The sequence below is a fragment of the Manis javanica genome, chromosome 11 (assembly GCF_040802235.1).
Source record: "Manis javanica isolate MJ-LG chromosome 11, MJ_LKY, whole genome shotgun sequence".
In the NCBI taxonomy this organism is placed as follows: domain Eukaryota; kingdom Metazoa; phylum Chordata; class Mammalia; order Pholidota; family Manidae; genus Manis; species Manis javanica.
The window spans coordinates 41,074,180-41,098,728 of record NC_133166.1 but is presented as its reverse complement, the minus strand read 5'-3'; the positions used below and the strand labels follow the sequence as shown (position 1 = coordinate 41,098,728).

General features: G+C 39.0%; 1 protein-coding gene across 2 annotated transcripts in view; it reads right to left on the bottom strand.

Moving 5' to 3' along the window:
* NELL1 (neural EGFL like 1) overlaps positions 1–24,549 on the bottom strand; it is an 865,070-nt gene that overhangs the window by 189,447 nt on the left and 651,074 nt on the right. For both annotated transcript variants that reach the window (XM_037027141.2, XM_073216324.1), the window contains exon 15: positions 11,805–11,900. In XM_037027141.2, coding sequence (XP_036883036.2) covers positions 11,805–11,900 — 96 coding nt within the window. The remainder of the gene's footprint in view (positions 1–11,804; positions 11,901–24,549) is intronic.

Genomic DNA, 24,549 nt, shown 5'->3' with positions numbered 1-24,549 from the left:
TCCCTGCGGGACCGGCAGGCAGGTGCCTGACACCGGCGCCTGAGGACAGAGGAAATCGTGCGTTTTTCCCCTTTTTTTTTTTCTCTCTTTTTGGCGAGCGCTTTTTGGAAGCCTTAAAGGGACAGGGACCCCGGTGCTAGGGGGGCAGGGCGGCGGGACTGGTGAGCGGGTGCCTGGGACCAGCGCCTGAGGACAAAGAATATCGAGGGTTCTTTCCCTGCGGGACCGGTGGGTGGGTGCTTTTTGGAAGCCTTGAAAGGACAGGGACCCTGGTGCTAGGGAGACAGGGCAGCAGGACCAGTGAGCGGGTGCCTGGGACCGGCACATGAGGACAAAAAAAAAATCGCGTGTTTTTTCCTTTTTTTTTCTTTCTGTTCCCTCTCTCATTGTTGCTGTTGTTGTTTTGGTTTGGAGAGTGCTTTTTGGAAGTCTTAAAGGGGCAGGACAGGTCACTTAGACCAGAGGCAGGGAATCTGGGGATCTCTGGGCACTCTAACCCCCTGGGCGGCAGGGAGCACAGAGGCCTCTTACAGAGATAAATAGCCTCCAGGCCGCTCCCCCTCCAACGGGGCTCCACCATTTTGGAGGAACAGCCCCAGCCAGGCCAAGCCCACAGCAACAGCGGAGATAAACACCATAGCAACTGGGCAGGAAGCAGAAGCCCTGTCTGGGCACAGCTGCCCAGCACAAGCCACTAGAGGTCGCTATTCTCCCAGGAGAAGGCCACAAACCAACAAGAAGGGAAGCTCTTCCAGCGGTCACTTGTACCAGCTCTGCAAACTATCTCTATCACCATGAAAAGGCAAAACTACAGGCAGACAAAGATCACAGAGACAACACTTGAGAGGGAGACAGACCTAACTAGTCCTCCTGAAAAAGAATTCAAAATAAAAATCATGAACATGCTGACAGAGATGCAGAGAAAAATGCAAGAGCAATGGGATGAGATGCAGAGAAAAATGCAAGAGCAGTGGGATGAGATGCAGAGAAAAATGCAAGAGCAGTGGGATGAAGTCCGGAAGGAGATCACAGATGTCAGGAAGGAGATCACAGAAGTGAAACAATCCCTGGAAGGATTTATAAGCAGAATGGATAAGATGCAAGAGACCATTGAAGGAATAGAAGCCAGAGAACAGGAAAGTATAGAAGCTGACATAGAGAGAGATAAAAGGATCTCCAGGAATGAAACAACACTAAGAGAAATATGTGACCAAGCCAAAAGAAATAATATTCGTATTATAGGGATACCAGAAGAAGAAGAAAGAGGAAAAGGGATAGAAAGTCTCTTTGAAGAAATAATTGCTGAAAACTTCCCCAAACTGGGGGAGGAAATAATCGAACAGACCATGGAATTACACAGAACTCCCAAGAGAAAGGATCCAAGGAGGACAACACCAAGACACATAGTAATTAAAACGGCTAGGATCAAGGACAAGGAAAGAGTTTTAAAGGCAGCTAGAGAGAAAAAGGTCACCTATAAAGTAAAACCCATCAGGCTAACATCAGACTTCTCGACAGAAACCCTACAGGCCAGAAGAGAATGGCATGATATACTTAATGCAATGAAACAGAAGGGCCTTGACCCAAGGATACTGTATCCAGCACGACTATCATTTAAATATGATGGCGGGATTAAACAATTCCCAGACAAGCAAAAGCTGAGGGAATTTGCTTCCCACAAACCACCTCTACAGGGCATCCTACAGGGACTGCTCTAGATGGGAGCACCCCTAAAAAGAGCACAGAACAAAACACATAACATATGAAGAATGGAGGAGGAGGAATAAGAAGGGAGAGAAGAAAAGAATCTCCAGACAGTGTATATAACAGCTCAACAAGCGAGCTAAGTTAGGCAGTAAGATACTAAAGAAGCTAACCTTGAACCTTTGGTAACCACGAATCTAAAGCCTGCAATGGCAATAAGTACATATCTCTCAATAGTCACCCTAAATGTAAATGGACTTAATGCACCAATCAAAAGACATAGAGTAATAGAACAGATAAAAAAGCAAGACCCATCTATATGCTGCTTACAAGAAACTCACCTTAAACCCAAAGATAAGCATAGACTAAAAGTCAAGGGATGGAAAAACATATTTCAGGCAAACAACAGTGAGAAGAAAGCAGGGGTTGCAGTACTAATATCAGACAAAATAGACTTCAAAACAAAGAAAGTAACAAGAGACAAAGAAGGACACTACATAATGATAAAGGACTCAGTCCAACAAGAGGATATAACCATTCTAAATATATATGCACCCAACACAGGAGCACCAGCATATGTGAAACAAATACTAACAGAACTAAAGGGGGAAATAGACTGCAATGTATTCATTTTAGGAGACTTCAACACACCACTCACCCCAAAGGATAGATCCACAGGGCAGAAAATAAGTAAGGACATGGAGGCACTGAACAACACAGTAGAACAGATGAACCTAATAGACTAATAGACATCTACAGAACTCTACATCCAAAATCAACAGGATATACAATCTTCTCAAGTGCACATGGAACATTCTTCAGAATAGACCACATACTAACCCACAAAAAGAGCCTCAGTAAATTCCAAAATATTGAAATACTACCAACCAATTTTTCAGACCACAAAGGTATGAAAGTAGAAATAAATTCTACAAAGAAAACAAAAAGGCTCACAAACACATGGACGCTTAATAACATGCTACTAAATAATCAATGGATCAATGAACAAATCAAAATAGAGATCAAGAAATATATAGAAACAAATGACAACAACAACACTAAGTCCCAACTTCTGTGGGATGCAGCGAAAGCAGTCTTAAGAGGAAAGTATATAGCAATCCAGGCACACTTGAAGAAGGAAGAACAATCCCAAATGAATACTCTAACATCACAATTATTAAAACTGGAAAAAGAAGAACAAAGGAGGCCTAAAGTCAGCAGAAGGAGGGACATAATAAAGATCAGAGAAGAAATAAACAAAATTGAGAAGAATAAAACAATAGCAAAAATCAACAAAACCAAGAGCTGGTTCTTCAAGAAAATAAACAAAATAGATAAGCCTCTAGCCCAACTTATTAAGAGAAAAAGAGAGTCAACACAAATCAACATAATCAGAAATGAGAATGGAAAAATCACGACAGACTCCACAGAAATACAAAGAATTATTAAAGACTACTATGAAAACCTATATGCCAACAAGCTGGAAAACCTAGAAGAAATGGACAACTTCCTAGAAAAATACAACCTCCCAAGACTGACCAAGGAAGAAACACAAAAGTTAAACAAACCAATTACAAGCAAAGAAATTGTAACAGTAATCAAAAAACTACCCAAGAACAAAACCCCGGGGCCAGACTGATTTACCTCGGAATTTTATCAGACACACAGAGAAGACATAATACCCATTCTCCTTAAAGTGTTCCACAAAATAGAAGAAGAGGGAATACTCCCAAACTCATTCTATGAGGCCAACATCACCCTAATACCAAAACCAGGCAAAGACCCCACCAAAAAAGAAAATTACAGACCAATATCCCTGATGAATGTAGATGCAAAAATACTCAATAAAATATTAGCAAACAGAATTCAACAGTATATCAAAAGGATCATACACCATGACCAAGTGGGGTTCATCCCAGGGATGCAAGGATGGTACAACATTCGAAAATCCATCAACATCATTCACCACATCAACAAAAAGAAAGACAAAAACCACCTGATCATCTCCATAGATACTGAAAAAGCATTTGACAAAATTCAACATCCATTCATGATAAAAACTCTCAGCAAAATGGGAATAGAGGGCAAGTACCTCAACATAATAAAGGCCATATATGATAAACCCACAGCCAGCATTATACTGAACAGCGAGAAGCTGAAAGCATTTTCTCTGAGATCGGGAACCAGACAGGGATGCCCACTCTCCCACTGTTATTTAACATAGTACTGGAGGTCCTAGCCACGGCAATCAGACAAAACAAAGAAATACAAGGAATCCAGATTGGTAAAGAAGAAGTTAAACTGTCACTATTTGCAGATGATATGATACTGTACATAAAAAACCCTAAAAACTCCACTCCAACACTACTAGAACTGATATCGGAATACAGCAAAGTTGCAGGATACAAAATTAACACACAGAAATCTGTAGCTTTCCTATACACTAACAACGAATCAATAGAAAGGGAAATCAGGAAAACAATTCCATTCACCACTGCATCAAAAAGAATAAAATACCTAGGAATAAACCTAACCAAAGAAGTAAAAGACTTATACTCTGAAAACTACAAGTCACTCTTAAGAGAAATTAAAGGGGACACTAATAAATGGAAACTCATCCCATGCTCATGGCTAGGAAGAATTAATATCGTCAAAATGGCCATCCTGCCCAAAGCAATATACAGATTTGATGCAAACCCTATCAAATTACCAGCAACATTCTTCAATGAATTGGAACAAATAATTCAAAAATTCATATGGAAACACCAAAGACCCCGAATAGCCAAAGCAATCCTGAAAAAGAAGAATAAAGTAGGGGGGATCTCACTCCCCAACTTCAAGCTCTACTACAAAGCCATAGTAATCAAGAAAATTTGGTACTGGCACAAGAACAGAGCCACAGACCAGTGGAACAGATTAGAGACCCCAGAAATTAACCCAAACATATATGGTCAATTAATATTTGATAAAGGAGCCATGGACATACAATGGCAAAATGACAGTCTCTTCAACAGATGGTGCTGGCAAAACTGGACAGCTACATGTAGGAGAATGAAACTGGACCATTGTCTAACCCCATATACAAAGGTAAACTCAAAATGGATCAAAGACCTGAATGTAAGTCATCTAACCATTAAACTCTTGGAAAAAAACATAGGCAAAAACCTCTTAGACATAAACATGAGTGACATCTTCTTGAACATATCTACCCGGGCAAGGAAAACAACAGCAAAAATGAGCAAGTGGGACTACATTAAGCTGAAAAGCTTCTGTACAGTGAAAGACACCATCAATAGAACAAAAAGGAACCCTACAGTATGGGAGAATATATTTGAAAATGACAGATCCGATAAAGGCTTGACGTCCAGAATATATAAAGAGCTCACACGCCTCAACAAACAAAAAACAAATAACCCAATTAAAAAATGGGCAGAGGAACTGAACAGACAGTTCTCCAAAAAAGAAATACAGATGGCCAAGAGACACATGAAAAGATGCTCCACATCGCTAATTATCAGAGAAATGCAAATTAAAACTACAATGAGGTATCACCTCACACCAGTAAGGATAGCTACCATCCAAAAGACAAACAACAACAAATGTTGGTGAGGCTGTGGAGAAAGGGGAACCCTCCTACACTGCTGGTGGGAATGTAAATTAGTTCAACCATTGTGGAAAGCAGTATGGAGGTTCATCAAAATGCTCAAAACAGACCTACCATTTGACCCAGGAATTCCACTTCTAGGAATTTACCCTAAGAACGCAGCAATCAAGTTTGAGAAAGACAGATGCACCCCTATGTTTATCGCAGCACTATTTACAATAGTCAAGAATTGGAAGCAACCTAAATGTCCATCGGTAGATGAATGGATAAAGAAGATGTGGTACATATACATAATGGAATACTACTCAGCCATAAGAAGTGGAAAAATCCAACCATTTGAAGCAACATGGATGGAGCTGGAGAGTATTATGCTCAGTTAAATAAGCTAAGTGGAGAAAGAGAAATACCACATGATTTCACTCATCTGAGGAGTATAGGAACAAAGGAAAAACTTAAGGAACAAAACAGCAGTGGAATTACAGAACCCAAAAATGGACTAACAGGTACCAAAGGGAAAGGAACTGGGGAGGATGGGTGGGCAGGGAGGGATACGGGGGGGAAGAAGAAGGGGGGTATTAAGATTAGCATGCATGGGGGGGAGGGAGAAAGGGGAGGGTGGGCTGCACAACACAGAGAGGACAAGTAGTGACTCTACAACATTTTGCTAAGCTGATGGACAGTAACCGTAATGTGGTTGTTATGGGGGACCTGATATAGGGGAGAGCATAGTAAACATAGTATTCTTCATGTAAGTGTAGATTAAAAATTTAAAAAAAAAAAAAAAAAAAAGAAAGAAAGTAAGAAAAGGGGGATTACTCCTTGACAGGATAAAACTATTGGTAAATCAAAGATCAACGCATGCTTTAAATATCCTTAATGTTGATCACTTAAAGGGTGTCAGATGATCAGCTATGGAGGTACTCATTTCTGATAATATTCCTTTCTCTTAATTAAAAAAAAAAAAAAAAGCAGTTACTGTGTGCTGACCTCCAATGAGTTCTGCACAGTGGTATAGAGGGCATGTCAAAGTGTGGGCAAAGGGTCTGTTTGTTTCTATGCAGAAGATCAAGGCCTAGCTTGGATACCCAGAAAATGAACTAAGATACGATATGAGGAGGAGCTTCCGGCATCCGCACTCTCTGGAGGACTTGTGCCGGGGGATGATCATCAAAAAGCCTCCACAGGGATCCGGACGATGCTGCGGTTGTGGCTGCATCCAGCCCACCGTCTCCTGGACTTGCCATAGGAATGAGGAGGGAGATGTCTAGGCTGGCATGTGCATACAGTGAGATAACGAATTTGACCGGATCTGTACTGTTGGAACTCAACCAGGAGTTGGGAGGGGTGCAAGTTGTAGCAATCCAAAATCTTATGACTATAGACTATCTACGGTTAAAAGAACATATGGGATGTGAACAGATCCCAGAAATGGGCTGCTTTGTCTGATTTTTCTCAGACTGTTCAAGTACAATTGGACAATATCCATCATATCATAGATAAATTTTCACAAATGCCTAGGGTGCCTAACTGGTTTTCTTGGCTTCACTGGAGATGGATGGTAATTATAGATTTGCTTTGTTTATGTCACCGTATTCCTATTATGTTAATATGTGTGTGTAAATTAGTTAGTAGTTTAAAACCTATACATACTTAAGGTACTATACAAGAAGATATGTCAAAGAAATAATCAATCCTCCCATGTTTCCTTCATATGCTACATCTATAGCTTTTCTTCTTCCTTCCTAATTACAACCCTTAAATAGAATTCATGCCTCATATCGAATTTACCGAGTATCATAATTCCTCCAGGTGGTAAAGATACCTCGAGACAAGTGCTGGGCATAGAAGCCACAGGGCATAAATCTGCAAAGAAGTAAAAAGCTAACCTTTGCAAACAATATGGCTTCTCTCTCACTTACCAACTTTACATTTCCCTGTATGGCCCCGGAAGATGACTGGTTAGCCAGAGACGGGTAAGATTCCTCAAGGGAGGAACAACCTAAGACAGGCACAGTCGCAGGGGGGCCATCAGGTGAGAATTTGGGGATCAACAGAGGTGAGGCTCAGAACCTCACCCCCCCTGCTTTGAGAGAAATCTTCTGCATCCGTGTATGTCTTGCTGCCCTTGTCTAGCCTGGATTAATACTTAGTCCATAGGCACACACCTGATCATCTGATCATCTACATTTGCCCTCTTACAGCACTAAACTATGTTTTCTACCTTTATCTTGCATCTACCTACCACTTCAGCATTTTATTAAAAATAAAAATAATAATAATAATAGGAGAAATGTGGGATCAACATATAAATCAAGTACAAAAATCAAACGAATATTCATATTTGACCTGATTGTTTATAGGTCATAATGTATGATCAAAACCGAAAGTTTCTGTGATGACTGCCCTTGTACTGTTCACCATGTAAGAATTTATTCACTATGTAAGAATTCGTTTACCATGTAAGAACTTGTTCGTTATGCTTCAGAAGATTGGAGACTGACAAGAATTAGGCTTGAGATGGATTAATGATTGTACATTGAGCGTTGACCCCCCTATACTGAATTTTATTGTTGTTAACAACCATTTGATCAATAAATATGAGAGATGCCCTCTCAAAAAAAAAAAAAAAAAAAAAACAGAAATGTTTTTCCAAATTGTTGCAAATCCCCCAAAATTTTTCCAATGTATTTATTGAAAAGATCTGTGTGTAAAGTAGACCCACACAGTTCAACTCAAGTTGTTTAAAGGTCAATTGTTGTTTATATATCTGGGTGTATTCATTTTTAAATAAATACACACATATTTTTAAAGACTTTTTAGAAATGCTACATATAGACCTGGTATTGTCAGTAGAGGCCTCCTAGGGGATATTTGGCAATGTCAGGAGACATTTTTGATTGTCATGACTGGGGGGGAGGGGGGAATGCTAATAAGTATTTAATGGGTAGAGTTCAACAATGCTGCTGAACATCTTACAGCACACAGGACAGCCCTCCGTAACAAATAATTATTATGTAGTCCAAAGTATTAATAGTGTTAAGAAACCCCTTACTAGACACAGTCGGATACCTTATATTTAATCTGTACTTGTTGCTTGCAAATTGGTTCAACACCAAGTAGAAAACAGTCTCATTAACTTCACAGAGAATAATGTTCTGCTGTTTTCTGGTAGGTAACATTCCTGGACTTAGTGTAGCTCTTTGATTTTATGTTTGAAAAGTCTCTAGGAGGAATTCGTGTTGTCTGTTTTGTCGCTGGCTACATTAGGTCAGTGTGTCGTGATAGCCTTTTAGCTCTCTTAGGTTAAGAAGATAGCTTTCACCACCAGCTCTTTTCTATCATAAGAGTCAGAAAAATACTCTCCATCTTGATTCTTCACTCATCTCTCTATACATCTTGATGTTCAATGTGAAATCAAATCAAAGGTAACAGCACAGAGCAGGAACAAAGGGTAAGAGAAGAAGCAACATGTGTTCTCCAGGTAAAATGTTTGCCTATCTTGTGTGGGGTTAGGAAAAGTTTAAGTTTACTAAGAGTCCATCAGCATAAACTAAATGCAGGGTTGTTCATTTTGTGTTACATACCAAATATGAGTAGGGTTTTTAACTTCATTAAATTCCAAATAGACATTTTCTTTAACAAATGATTTCACTGCTTTAACTAAGTATACTTTAATTCTGAAAGGCCTAATATCACAAGCAATGAATAAAACCTATAACTAGGGAGGCCAAGGGAACCATTTTTAATATTAAATATAAGCAGATTCCTTACAGCTCAAATGGGACCAGTTAGCTTTGAAATTAAAACAAACCAAATAAAAGATTTAGTGTAATGCCATGAGATATTCACAACGCACTTGCATTTTTCCTTTTTACCCTGACTCTCCAGGCATCTAGCATCAGTATCCAATGGAAAATAGAATTACCTAATGTTCATTGCTAGTGAACATGAAAAAATAATATATGGCATAGGTTCTCAGTGTCCTATAATTCATCTATATTCTTTGTACACAATTGGAAAATATGTACTTTATCCTTTCCACAGGAAAAAAAGCTCCTCAGAATTAGAATATTGGCCAATACTAAATGGAATGGCTTTGCTATACCAATGGGAGATACCATCATATGTGGAGAAACCACATTTTACAATTTTTTTTTCCATTAACAACTATGTAAGAGTTCAAGAATCTGCACTCCTCAATCTCAACTCTTAACATTTATATAGAAACCCATGTCCTGCTGATCTCTGTTTTCCTTTTGCCTCTGGTCTTTTCTCTTTTATTTCTATTTTTCCTGTTCCATGTTATGGACCAGAATGTAAACACTTCGAGCAAAGGACAGAAACCAAATCAAAAAGCCATCAGAAATCTTAAGTAATTATTCGTTGGCTGCCACTGTCTCAGGCCCTAGTCTAAAATCTCAATGATCTCCCCCAATTCTTTGTAATGTAACAAGAATAAGAACTTTATAGTAGATGCTTTGGTTGAATATCAAGTAATTACATAATAACTGGTTTACAACAAGCAACCTGCTTGGTCAAAGTGCAGATTCAGGGAGCTTCCCCCAGTTTTTCTGATTCATCAGTTCTGAGGCTGCTGCCCAGGAATCTGGATTTACTAGGAAGTCCGTGTATTACCCTTGGGAAACATACACGAGAGTATAGAACACAGGCTTTGGGGAGTGCAACTTGAGTTTAATTCTAATTACTGGCTAATACTGGCTCAGTAGCATACCAGAAGTTATTTAACCTAGCTAAGCTTTAGTTTGCCATCTATAAAATGGGACTAGTAACATTCATCTCTTTTGTTTGTTATTAATATTAAAATATTCACTTCAAAGGGCTGATACATAACTGGTACATTATAAATGGTGTATCATTAGTGGTGGTTGTATCCATCATCATCAACACTTTTGTCATCACCAATCTGCCCCCATTAATTCTTGTATACTAATTTTGGGGAGGTATAGCAGTTCTAGGGGAAATAATGAGAAACCTTTAGATATTTGTTTTTCATTTAGGAAACCTAATTAAAATCAAATGTACTGCAATAAGGGCATATGTGGTAAGTTACCACTGACTTTCTCTGCTTTTGGCAAGAATTTTCAGCGCCATGTGGTAAATCTCTTGTGCTGCTTAGAGACAGAACTTAGCCCTATTTATATGTCTTTTTTTAAGTACAAACCAGGTGATTATTAGTTAATAAATGTGATTGATTTGTTGATAATATCACAAAATATGGAAACAATGGTGCACATATTGTTTGTTGATTTCCTTGTTGAATAATTTATGTAGTTAAATTTTGACATGTTTTTAAAAGGATCCAGCTACCTTATAAATATACAAGCAGTAAAATATAGTACGTTGGACAAGTTGGGGTATAATAAATAGGTTCATTTAAAAAATGTTTTATCTAAATTCACAAACCTTTAAACATGAAGGAAAGAAAACAACATCTTTGCTTAGATCTGTGGTACAAGATGAAGACATCCTCCCCCTCAGCTACAGAGATAATGACTATAGCATGATATTTCCTTTTTTCTATGCTATACTATGAGAAGCACTGAGTGTGATATTCCAGACTCAGAAAAACACAATACAGTTATTTAGCCTAATAAAACTCAAAAGCAAATACCCTGGAATACTCAGTTTTACACATAAACCCCTCACTTGCATGGATAAACACAGTGGCACATTGGCACTGAATGTCAAATCTCATTTGCACACACGTAATCAAATGATTCCCATCTCTTGTTTCACCCATTGGACTGTAAGACCTATCAGGACAGGTACTGTGATTTTGTTTGCTCCCCACTGTCCCATGGTCTCAGAATATAAGTACCCTAATAGATGCTCAAAATAATTATCCAATTAATAAGAGAGCTAGATTTCACCAAATAGCATTTCACCAAGTATAAGCACTACATTTATTGCAAATAGAAAGGTGCACAGAATGGAATCTTACCAATACTAATTAGCCTCTATTATCAGGTCCATGAATGATAATGTTCCTAATAAACCAATAGTAGAATAAAATCCCAAACACACCAATAAACCTGCTGCTGAAGTTATTTAATGTGCTTTTACGCAAGGAGCATGTGGCTCTAATTTAGATCCTGTTGATGAAGCAGATTGTTATGACTCCAATAGTTGTGTGTGGTGCTCCCCCAGTAGATAAGTAGGGTAGGTCAGTTTGTCAGGCTTTATCTCTAATTAGCAAAGCACTAAGCATGAACACTGCAAACTATAGCAGATAAAAGACTCGACCTTGCTAAGTTAGACACGTAAGAGGGAAGGCAAGTGAAGCTCTATTTTCAGGAGGAGGATGCCTATTACGCAGTAATCAAAAGGTACCCACTTTGCGAGAGCCATATCCACCGTCAGAACATAATGTATCAAGCTGGCCCACGGGGCTGTCCTCCCGGAGAGCTTCCATTCTGTCTGAAACTTCCCCCTACCCCCGATCATCCCCCACCCCAAAACAAATAGGCTGATTTACCTTTCTCGCAGTGGCTTCCTGTGAACCCAGGAGGACAGACACATTTGTTAGGAGCCACGCACGTTCCACCGTATCTGCAGCCCTCTTGGCAGAATGCTGTCACACAAACAGAAGGGTTTCTCTTAGATAAAACGGCAATATGGAAATTCATGGCAAACAGCACGAGCACTGAAACAGTTCTTCCCTTGGTACAAAAGGAATATAGATCTTTGTTGCCGTATTTTGGTATACAAAAAGAAAGAAATGTAATACTACCTATTTCACTGGTTTACATGAGAACAATTGAAATAACCTATGTCAAGTACGTAGGACAGGGCTGGCACGTGTGAAATGGGAGTCACTATGAGCAGCTATTACTGTTGCTATTATTGTGATTATTGATGTATTTGAAATTAAATAAAAATTTACTAACTAAAAAGGATGAGATTGGAATAATAACTAAAGGCATTTTAAGTTACATTTTTGTAACTACTCCTTGCTACTAAACAGATTACAATAAATATTTTTACATTTTTTTTAAAGATTTTGGGTGGCCGCTATAATTTTTAACAAAATAACAATTTTAACTAAGCACTTTCTCTGTATATTTAAAATGTTTCCAACATTTCTATGATAAAAACAATGCCTTATCCTTATAGCTAAAGTACTTAACACACTTCAAATTATTCCTTTAAGGAAAACGTCTCAATGTGAAAATGCTATTTTAAAGAGTGTGGGTTTTGTTAAAAGTCTTTTCCTAAGCATTGCAAAGTTATCCCAACCCCGCCTCAGTGCTAACCCACTAGCTTTCCCAGGTACGTTCCAGGTTAGTTTGCCTTATTACATATTAGCATAGCATACGTCCATGCACTTCTCCTTTGCAGTATCAAATGTAATTGTCCATTTGCATACAATTGATTACCATCTCTTGTTTCACCCATTAGACTGTAAGACCTATTTAAGACAGGTACTATGATTTCATTTGTGCCCTACTGTCCATTGGTCTCAGAATTTAAGTACCCTAATAGATGCTCAAAAAGTATTTGGTTAATGAATCAACCTATATTCTAAAGTTTGTTCTGATAGGAATCCTCTTATTCTAACAATTCCACACTTCCATCCAGAATAATTTGCTATTAAACCCTGCTGGACAACCAATAATTTAGTGTTCTAAAAATGTAAAATTTCTCACTAATGACGATGATTGCAACTTGTTAACACAGTTTCTTTTATTCGCATGAGAACTAGGTGAGCAAGTCTTTCCATTTTTAACTGCAATTAGAAAATTTCACTCTGGGAAAACGTCATGGTTATATTTTGCCACATCACATCAGCAATATGTGTGTAATAGTTAACTATCCTCAGATAGTTGAACGCTAGTCAAGATACATAGTACTTTTCACAATATTGTCATTTTCCGCATCATTTAATATCCTCTAGATGACTTAACATTCTGTAGCTTAGCAATTGATTGTGAGTTCCTCTGCTTCTGCCAGAGCACAGTGTATATCTTGGTACTGAAATACCACTTCCTGTTCTCAGCATCTTAGTATCAGGAGACTATTCAAAAAATTTTAAAAATTAAAAAAATAAGATTAAGCCAATATCTGCCTTGGTTTGTTCATCACAAACTAAAATATATGTAAATATATGTATACAAATGTATATAAACTCTCTTGTCCCCAAAACTACACATTGTGGTCTCTCATGACTGATATTATCAAGTAAATACTTAAAGTATTGTTCTGCATCAAAGTTAGTAATGGAAGAATAAAATATTTTTGCCAGTTAAAAGGTATTTTTCATAATACACATGTGCTCTTGATTTACTCAACTCTTAAACAGAAATGATACTAGGAGATTTTGTCAAGAATGCATGAGATGCTTTTAATGTTTTAAGAATGTACAGATGTCATCAAAAATAGAGTGCCCTGAGGATGAAATGAGGTAATATTTATAAGGGGCTTCAGATAATCTTGGCACATAGTGTCAAATAAATATTTTGTGATTGATAGCAATATCGTTATGACTATGAACCGTGGACCAGGAACAAATCATCTAATACCCAGACAATATAAACCCATCCTACAAAGTGTTCAGCTTCACCAGATTGGCTTAAGGCATCCCTTGTTATGTATGCTGATTGAACTTCTAACAGTAGTAGTAGCCCTTATCATGAAATATCTGAGAGGTGTTATTATTTCTGTTATGAAAAATGGTGAAACAGGGGCTCAGAAATTAAGTGCCCTAAGGCTCTACAGGTATTAAGCAGCAGAGCCAAGATTCATGGAAGACTCCTTTGTCTTCAAAGTTTTACCACCTATTTATATTTTACAGTGAAGGTTTATCTGAAATCTGGTATTCACATAGGCAGGTTTATGCCTTTTTGGAAAAGTTCCATAAGGGATAGGGGAACTAACTATACACTGAAAGAAAAAAAATACATCCAAATTACACATAAAGCATGGGGTAGGGAGCTGCTGAAGTTCATGTTCTTATTATATAATCTCCATTTTGTTCTGAGCTTAGTCACATTTTACACATTTTACCCAACCTAGGAACATAATATTGTTTAATGGAATTTATCTGGAATAAAGATGACTTTCACTGCCTACTTGTACCTTACGTAATATGACAAAGTACATTCAAAAGACACAAAAGCAAATATAGAAGGAGCCATGTATTCTAAAACTTAAAACCACTTTGGGGAAATCAAGATCAATGTAAGTTGTCTTTGAATACCTCATAAAACATAAAAAAATACTGTTGTATCCTAGTCTAAAAATTGTGGGTAGATTTATATCGGGGTAGGCTCTTCATGATCAACTATGAACCAGCTTTTCAAAGAAAAGGACACTGATACTCAGAGAACCTGTACTTTGTATAGTGTCACTTATTTGATGGCATCATCAACATGAAGCCAAGTCACTGCTACATTTCTTTTTACCTTATAAGATGCGATGGTATAACTAAATGGACCGAATCCTTGTTCTACATTTATTAGCTGTGTGACCCATAGCAAATTACTTCACTCCTCTGGACCTCAGTTTTCTCAAGAGAAAAGCAATAATGATAGTAACACCCATGCCATGTAGGTTAAATTAAATGACCAATGTAAACCACCCAGCACAGGACCTTGTGAACACAATGTGCTCAGTAACTGCATGTGACGGCTGTTATTTATCACCAGGACTCTTCTTTTCCAAATTGAAATATTATTATGTGCCAGTTTTTGCTCCATATTCTGGAGATGGAGCAGTGAATTAGACAGAGAAGATCCCTGTGAATGAGGCTTATTCTTTAGTGAGGCCTCACTGTCACTCCTTCCTTGAGTTGATGACTTTCTGGTATCATGTCATTTGCAATGGAACTGGGGATCATAGCTCTTTTGTAAACTCAGAAAACCTCAGGTATGACAGGCATGCTGCTCCTTTGTCAGCCTATTTCCAGTTTCCAAACAATGGCTCAAATAGATGGTAGTTTTCCAATGATATTACAAACCTGAATCTTTTGTTATAGATTGGTCATTAACATACTATTCTGGGGGAGATGTTGGATTGGAACAACTCTAAAACAGTATGATTCCATTTTTGAAAGGATTCTTTCCATTGTGCAAGAAAATCACAAAATGCAAAACTGAGGGAAAGTTAATCCACAGAAAGACTTTTATATTAAAAAATTCTCAGCACATGGAATAAAACTTGGGCACTAAGGGGAACAAAATGACACCTTCTCCCTGGGGCCTGGTGGGTAAGTCAGCCTCGTTCTATGTTCATTCGCAGCAAACGAGCTTGGTTTACAGACTTCAACTGACATTCTCCAATCCAGCTCTGTCAATACTAAAAGTGATGTTATCACCTCCACGTTTGCAGATGCCAACTTGGATGCCCTGAAACATAATCAACTGTTCAATTTGACAAAAAAAAAAAAAAAAAAAGCTTTACATTAAAAAAAGTAATAGCCCTTCAGCTTCTAAACACTGCATGCTCTTCTTAATGTTTTATGGGCATATACTTAGATCCTAGAGATACCCTGTATCCTGACAAAATAAGGAAACATACAAGTTTAAGTTCCACGTGCTACAAGAAAATCCTTTTCCTGTCTCTTGGTTTCCCTAAGGAAACATTTTCCTTAAGCTCATTTCTGACTTCTCTTGACAGCTTTTTTTTTCTCATTCTGCCCCTGGGGAGGTAGAGGGATGGTTTCTATTACTAAACTTGGGAAGAAGATATTATCAGGATGATGGTGCTTCACAAGAAGGAGAAGCAGGAGAATGGGCTGGAAAGCACTGTATGATCAGAAGTTATATTGCTGTTACATTTCTAGCTTTATTCAGGATAGTGATTTATAGATGTGAATTATATCATTAAAAAAACTATCAAGGTATCTATGTATATATAAGCTGGCCAAAGACCGATGGTTACAGAGTGTCATGAACCAAAGGTTATGATTAATTCATGTGCACCTAAAATCCAAAGAGGGTAGGGAATATTTTAAATATGTCATGATCAGCAAAACTCCATGTCTTTCTTAGGAGTGACCTGCCTTCAGTTGGCATCTGTTTTCCTTGCCTACCTTATGACACCTTCTCCCTGGGACTTGGTGGGTAAGTCAGTCTTATTCTGTGCTCATTCTTAGCAAAGCCAAAAAAGCTTGGTTTACAGACTTAAACTGATGTTCTCCAGTTCAGCTCTGTCAATAATAAATAAAGATGCTGTCATTACCTGTGTGTTTGTTTTTTGGTTTATTCTCCACCTTGTTCAGACTACAATAATTATCAAAGACCCCTTGAAAGATTTCTACTTGCCAAAGTGGCAGGTGGAGTCAGTGTACTAGTGGCATACAGTGGGTAGATGACAGGGATGCTGCTAAACATCCTACAATAGCCAGGGTACAATTCTCAATTTTCCCATCATCATTCTGGGCTCATAAGCACAACAATACTGCATAATATTTCATTACTCTCCCCAAATCACCTTCAACCCTGTTACTTACTCTATGTGTTCTTATCTGAAGCTTTCCTTTTCTATAGTAATGATTAATTCCATTTACTGAAGACCTGTTAGGTGCCTCATAGATAGACTATTCCATTTCATCCTTACAGCAACACTGAGCCTCGGTCATGTTATCCTCAACATCAGATGAGAAAGCTGGCTTAGAGAAGTTATGGAAGGTCACAGTACTAAGTGGTATCCTGGGTGTTGAGTCCGGAGTCTTAATCACATCACTACGCTGTCTCCATTTAGGGTTTTGTCACCTATCATGCGCAGAGAAGTCTACACATAGGCATGAGAGTTGTGCCCATCCCCAAGAAGTTCACAGATGAATAGCAGAGAGTGGCACATACACAACTAAGCACAGTAAAATGTAATGAATGCTCCTACAGTGGTACAAATAAAGTGCTGAGAGAACACAGAGGAGAATATGATTAATTGTGCCTGGTGGACTAGGGCAAAGCTTTTCAATGGAGCTAGCATTGAAGAATGAAAGGGATTCTTGCCAAGTAGAGAAGCGCAGAAAAGTACTGAATAGAAGAGGAAATGAACTGGTGTTTATAATTCACATCAAGGTTACAGAACGCACATGAGAATAGGATGCAGGATGCCATGCAGGGAATTCTGCAGGAGCATTTTAGTACCTGTGAGCCATCCTCGCCACCTTCCCATCTTCCATCCACTTCCAGGGTTGGTTAGTTATCTCAAGGCACAATAGTGTACTGCCTGGATATCTGTATATTGACTTTTCTTTTGTTCTTCCGTTATTCTAGTTAGTTGCTTATCTTTCTTACTACACTGAATAGAAAGAAGTTTTATACACAAACAATCAAATATAAAATTTCCTCTTAGGATGGGTAATGCATTCCGATATTTTCATTTGTATTCCCTTCCACCACATTGCCTTGTATGGTATTTGATTCTATATCATTTATAAAATACAGCTATGATTCAATGACTTGCTTTCACAATTCACTAAACCTGCAGTTTAAACTGGACCCTTATGCCTTACAGCCTTGGTAATCACCATGTTCTTCTAGTCCACAGCATTTCATGATAGGATGGGGGCAGAGAGTCACTTGTAGATTTATCTTGAGATCTTCAATTTAAGATTTTGGTTTTATCTCCAGAAAAAATGTATGATTAGAAAATGTACACAACTGCTATTTTCTAAGAATGTAGTTGGAACAGAGACCATATGGCCTGAAAGTCAAAATATTTACCTAGGCCTTTATAGAAAATGTTACAGAAGATGAGCTAGATGGGAGGGGCCCAGGTTGAAAGGAGGACTATATCTCCCTCTGAATTTTTTTAAGGGGTGGGGAGTGACTGTATACATGCTTCTCTAACTGGACTGTGAGATTCTTAAGGATCAGGGCCATGTTTTTGGCAACTCTGCCTTCCTCTATATCATCCTGAACTCCAGCAATACTAAGCCTGTATTACTGGTAAATTAACTGTATAGAGAAAATAAGCTTGAGAAGACAGCTTGTGTATAAATTTACTGTATCATGAAATTTGAGATAAACATTTGACCAAATCAGATTAATCCAGTTTTAAGCATTTATCAAGCACCCAGTATGTGCTAGACATGAGATACTCTAGTAAAATATAATCCCTGTTCTCCATGATCTGAGCTTCTATCACAGTACCTTTCCCTGAGGGTAATCCTGCCCTACCCCCACCCCGAGGGGCGTTTGGCGATGTCTGGGGACATTTTCAGTTGTCACAACCAGGAGAATGTTGCTAGTGGCTACACTGATGGGTAGAGATCGGGTATATTTCTAAACATCCTACATGCACAGGACAGCCCCACAACAAATTATCTAGACCCAAATGTCAACAGTGCCAAAGTTGAGAAAAGACAGTCATTTATTTAGTCATTTAACAAATACTTATTGGACACCCTCTGTAAGATCATTCTGAGAACCAAGCATCACACACAACAGATAAATTCATTTTAACTTACGTGTCTATATTCTGATGGGAGATGATACAGAATATAAAATAAATGTGTAAGTGACATGGAGAGAAACATAGCACAGCAAGGAAGATGGGGAACGTGCCAGTAGGGAAGGCTGCAGTTAAACAGGGTGATCAGAGAAAACCTCACTGAGAAGGTAGCATCTGAGCTAAGACACAAAGAGAAGGAAGAGTGAGCACTGCTGTTATCAAGCAGAAGAGTGTTCCAGGCAGAGATTAGAGCAAATGCAAAAGCCCTGAGGAGTACAGTGTGAAGATCATACAGTGCTTTACAGATCCTAGCAATACCACCTACACATAGTCCCAAGGAGGCAGAGAGAAGGAAAGGACTGTTTTTGTTTGGAAGGTCAAGAACAACTCCACAGAAAATCTGATGCTTGAGCTGAATCAGGAAAATAAACAACAAATAACCGGGCAGATTGGGGAAAGGATGTTCAAGTCAGGGGAAGGAATAGTGTGTGCAAAGGTGTAGAGGCATGGAGCCTACTGGGCAGAACCAAAGGAGGATTCAGCCTGCTGAGAGACCTGTGTGGGAGGAGGGGCAGTGGCGGGAACTGGTATTCTGCAAACAGTCACTGCTGCTCTGCCTTTCTCAGCAGGTACCCACTGATCCTCTGAAGGACTTAGGACTGCCAATATTGTCTTGTTTATTGACGATTCCAGTTTCACTCAGAGTAAGTGTGGTGACTTTTCTCCTCAATGGCAGAGTCAAAATACTGAATAGGAATAAGTTTTTATGAGCTAAAAATCTCTGAGATACAGCCATGTTAGAATCATATAAAAGGAAGAGTAATTCAACAAGAAATTACTAAGGAATATGTAGCCCTGATCTTGTGCCCCTGGGTCAATCATTGATACATCATCCAAACAACACGGGCACTTGGGAAATTCTTCTGGACAGTTTACAGCTTAGTGAGTCATTAAGAGCATGAGTAGACAGAGATCTAGATTTCAGATCTAGAAAAGAGATCTAGACTCCAGTAATAGTTCTAGCCCTTATTAGCTGATCTTTTCCAGCTTTACTGAGATATAATTAATATGAAACATTGTATAGATTTAAGGTGTATGACGTGTTGGTTTAACACATTTACCCTGTACTGCAAAATTATTACCACCATAACCAATTTTGGGGAAACTGCTTAATCTCATTGAGCATCAAATTCCTTATCTGTATAATTCGGTCTATAAGAGAACCTATGCCATACTGGTATTACTGGGATTAATAAAATAGGGCATATAAAGTACTTGGCACAGTGCCCACTGATAGTAAGCACTCATTTAGGTTAGTTCTTGAATCTGTCAGTCTCTTTCTTTCTAGGTTAACTGATAATAGTGCAGCATTTTCTTCATAAATATCAAAACTCTTTGCAGCCTGCCTCCCCTATCTGATGTGCAAAATCGATGCCATAGTTTGAGAGCTTGTTAAACACTGGAATCAACAGCACAGAAAATAATGAGGGATTTAGACAAAAACCTAAGAAGAGGAACAGAATAAGAGAGGGGTTTCAAATTTAAAAAATCAAAATTCAAGAAGTTCAGGGCCCCATACCATGTGAAAACTAAGGAAATAATTCAATTGTATCTTCGCATCAAACTCTGAAAGCAATTCCAAATTTGGTGTTCAGCATTTACAGAAGCACTAAGACACAGAAGCCTGGAAGTGCTATCTGTGAAAAACAGTAGAAGGAAAGCGCAGGGTGAGGCAGCCTCAGGTTTCCTGCTGTACTGCCATATTGGAACCAACAAATACATTACCCCTTAAGGTCAGAGTCTAGAGACACTTAAGAAATAAATTCCAGTAAGCTCTCCTAGGAAAACCATTTTGCTCCTTGATATAGCCACATGGAATTGGATGTCATTTCTTGAGTAAGATATGAATCCAAATGAAAGTGATAGGAGGTGGGTAATTTGAGCGAACCAAAGTCCTCAAGAGGCCTTTTCCATTTCCCAGCTCCATCTCGAAACCTGAGCAATGTCTAAGATTTGTAAAGCATTTTGTGCTTTTATTTAAGGAGTGCTTTGCAAGACTCTTACAAGGTAATTTGTAATGGTATCCTCATTCTGTAACAAACGGGGAGCCTGAGAGGAGAGAAGTTAGATGACAGGAGCAAGAGAAAGTGCATTGTGAAGCAGAGGCTAAGAATTCCTGGCTCTGGGGCTCTGACATGAAGTGCCTGGGAAGTGACCGCCAACTTCATCCAATGTGAGAAAACTGGTTTGGCATTTTTAGAAAGTAGGGAGGCAAAAAGGGGAGAAGAAAGGAGGAAAAGAATAAAGGAAAGAAAAAAAATACCTTAGCAATCAGACACTGCAGGGAAGACTGCCCCCCACCTTCCCAGCCACCCCAACCCTTTCAAATACCTAATACAGTCACCTAGACTGTCAGCTGACAGGCTCTGGGAACATGGGCAGCCTGGGGGCAAATCTTAGGTCTGCTTTATTCCACCTTTGTAACCTGGAGCTACTCTAGAAACATCTATAAACCTTATTTTCCTCATGACAAAGTGGGAAGTAAAACCAGCACCTTCATTATGTGGCTGTTTTAAGGAATAAAGTTTACTGCATGTCAAGGGCTTAGTTCCAGGTGCTCAAAAGATATTAATTATTTTTGACATTAATATTAGTAGTAGTAGTACTAGTTATATATTTATATACACAGTGGAGAAACCCATCTGGGGAAAAGTGCACAAACATGGGAACATTAAGGTAATGAAAACTTAACTTATCAGGCTGTCATTTACATTTTGTTGAGGTGTACTAGTTTGCAATTCCATGCTTGGAGGTCCCAACCAAGGAATTCAGAGTTAGAATTATTAATTATCATGTCATAGAATGCAAAGAATTCTGCTTGCTGGAGGACTGAAAAACATATATTTGACCTTTCTTTGGCTGCCTTCAAAGTCAAAACCCAGGGTCCTCTTAAGTGAACATGTTTGATTAATGGCTGCTTTCATGCTGCACATACCCACAGGCCTAGAGCCTTCACCACTGCCTAGTTATCTGTCTTTCTAGATGTTTAGCTATATCTCATCTACAACATGAGCTACCCTCATTCCTGAGCTAATGTTATTTTCGAAATATCTAGGCTCATGTCCTTCAAAATGTATTTCTAATTTATAGTCAGCATGGTGGAGGTAAAACAGCAGAGTCCTTGTAATCAGAAAAACCTGAATTAAATCACCAGCTGTGTGACCTTCAGCAAGTTATTTAGCTTCTCTGAGCTTCACTTTGCATATCTGTGCAACGAAGAGATGAATATCTCTTCTTCCAGATGAGGTAAAAGTTAAATGATGGGATAAATATGAAAGCAACTGGCACAGAGCCTGATACATTGTCTGCCTCTCCAGGTCACTCCCTTGCCACTTTTCACCAGCAGCCTTATTCTACCAGGTGCAATTCCCCAGATATGCTGAGCTTGCTTTTATATCCACTTGGTTAGCCTACATGATACCGGCCACGAAGGGATTAAGCAAGATACCATGGCTATTTCATATTGTCCATCTCTCTACCCAGTTGGGAAGCTGCTCCCAGCTCAGACTCTCCGCTGGAAAGAAATCCTCTCATGGAGAGAACTTTATAATATCTCCCCCATATCCCATATCCACAGAGTGCAGCAAATACTGCATCTGATTAACATGCTATGATCCCAGCAGAGAAATGACAAGTAGAGAGTACCCAGGTTAGAAGAACAGTGCACCTCCCAGCCCAGCCAGCATTTGCAGAGTACATGGGAGAGAAGCAAAGCTCCCCACAGAAATGATTTGATAACACTCAGACATCAAGGACTATATTCTTTCCTTAAGTAAGCATAAGAAGAAGGAAGCACAAGTTAAAAAAGTACTTGGCAATAGAAACTAGCCGATGAGAGATCAGAACACCACTGAACAGGATCCAGAATGGATTCAATCTGTTATTAAAGCCACACTGATTAAGGGCCATCCCCAATTTTTTGTTTCCTTATTTGTTTTTTTGTTGAGAAGGAAGTGGGATTAATACCAGAACCTTCTATATTAGACTTTAATAGTCTGTTTTTCTAAAATAATATTGCACTTAAAGTCACTTAGTATTTTAATAAAGTGGGTTCCTCAAACATTTTCATTTCTCTTATGAAGTTCTCAGTTTAAAAAAAATCTAAGAATTGTTCATCCATTCATTTGAAAACTATCAACTGAAATTTTTCTATGTGCTAAGTACTCTGCTAGGCAGTTAACATATCAAAATGATCAGAGTGGAGAATGTCCCTGATCTTATGAAGCTTATCTCTGAGTGGAGGGAAAGCAAACAATAAGCAAACATAACACAAATTCAGATAAGAGTAAGCGCTATGGGAGAAGTCTAAAGCCCAGTAAGTAAGGGAGATAAAGTGTTGGAAGAGGGCTTGCTATTTACATAGGGTAGCCATGAAGGCCTAATAAATTGATATTCAGACAGACACATAAAGGGAGACAGAGCAGGCAGATGTTGGGTTGAGTGTCCAGGACAAAAGCAACAGCTTGGTGCAAAGGCTCTGACAGGACCATACCTAGCCTGTCTAGGAAATGCAAGGCACCAGGCGAGTCAGGTGCCGAGTCACAGGAAATGGGAACGGAAAGCTCATAAACGTCACTTCTCCTAGGGTCTTTGGGACATTTAAGAACTTTGTTTTTCACTCCAAATGAAACAAAGAGCCATTGGGATTTTTGTGAAGAGTGCCATAATGTCACTTAGGTTTTAACACGAACTTTCTGGTTGCTGTGTTGATGAAAACAGGCCATGGGGTGGCACAGGCAAAGCAAAAGCAGACAGACCGGTTAGAAAGATAGTACAATGATTCAGATGAGAAACTGATGGTGCCCTGGGCCAACACGGATGATGTAAAGGTGCGAGGGAAGCTGACGCCTCCTCCAGTAATCCACAGACCAGGCAGACCCTGCAGAGTAAAGGCGAGATCTCTGTCCAGAGGAGACAAAACTGGGTGAGCAGCATGTCTCTTCACCTTCTCCCACGGAATCGGGACTTAGGGCAGTATTTGATATATAAAATTATATATTATATAGATACATAATTGGGCAATAATATAGACTACATTTATGTGGGTTTTCTCTGGCTGGAATTCTTTCCTCCTTTGCCAAATTGCATAACTCCTACTTGGCCTCCACAGCTCAGCAGAAATATCTCCTGCACGGGGAAGCACCTTCTGATGGATGACCCTCTGCCTTCCTAGGCCCCCAGTCTAGGCCAAAGGCCTAACACTAACAAAGAATTATTCTCTCACAGTCTGAAATCAGTGATGGCAGGGCTGGTTTCTTCCAGAGGCTCTGAGGGAGAATCTGTCCATGTCTCTCTCCTGCCTTCCTGAGGCTGCCAGAAATTCTTGGCGTTCCTTGGCTTGTACTCTCCTCAACCCAGTCCTGCCTTCACATTTATATGGCCTTTCCCATTTATCTCTATGTCAAGTCTCTTATAGTCACACCAGTCATTGGAGTTAGGGCCCATGCTAAATCCAGGATAATATCACCTCAAGATACTTAACTATTTCCAAATAAAGTCACAGTCACAGGGAATTAGGGCTTAGACTATCTTTTGTGGCAGGCTATTCAACCCACTGTTAAGTCCCTTTTCTATTCTTCCAGAGAACCTTTGGCACACTTCACCATAACACTTCTCATACCGCTCACTAGTTGTATTCTTACTCATCTATTTGACCTAATATATTTGAGCTTCTCAAGCATACAGACCATGTTATCTCTCTGTCTCTAGTTCCAAGCACACTTTCTGGCACATAATATATAATCAATCACTCCTTATTG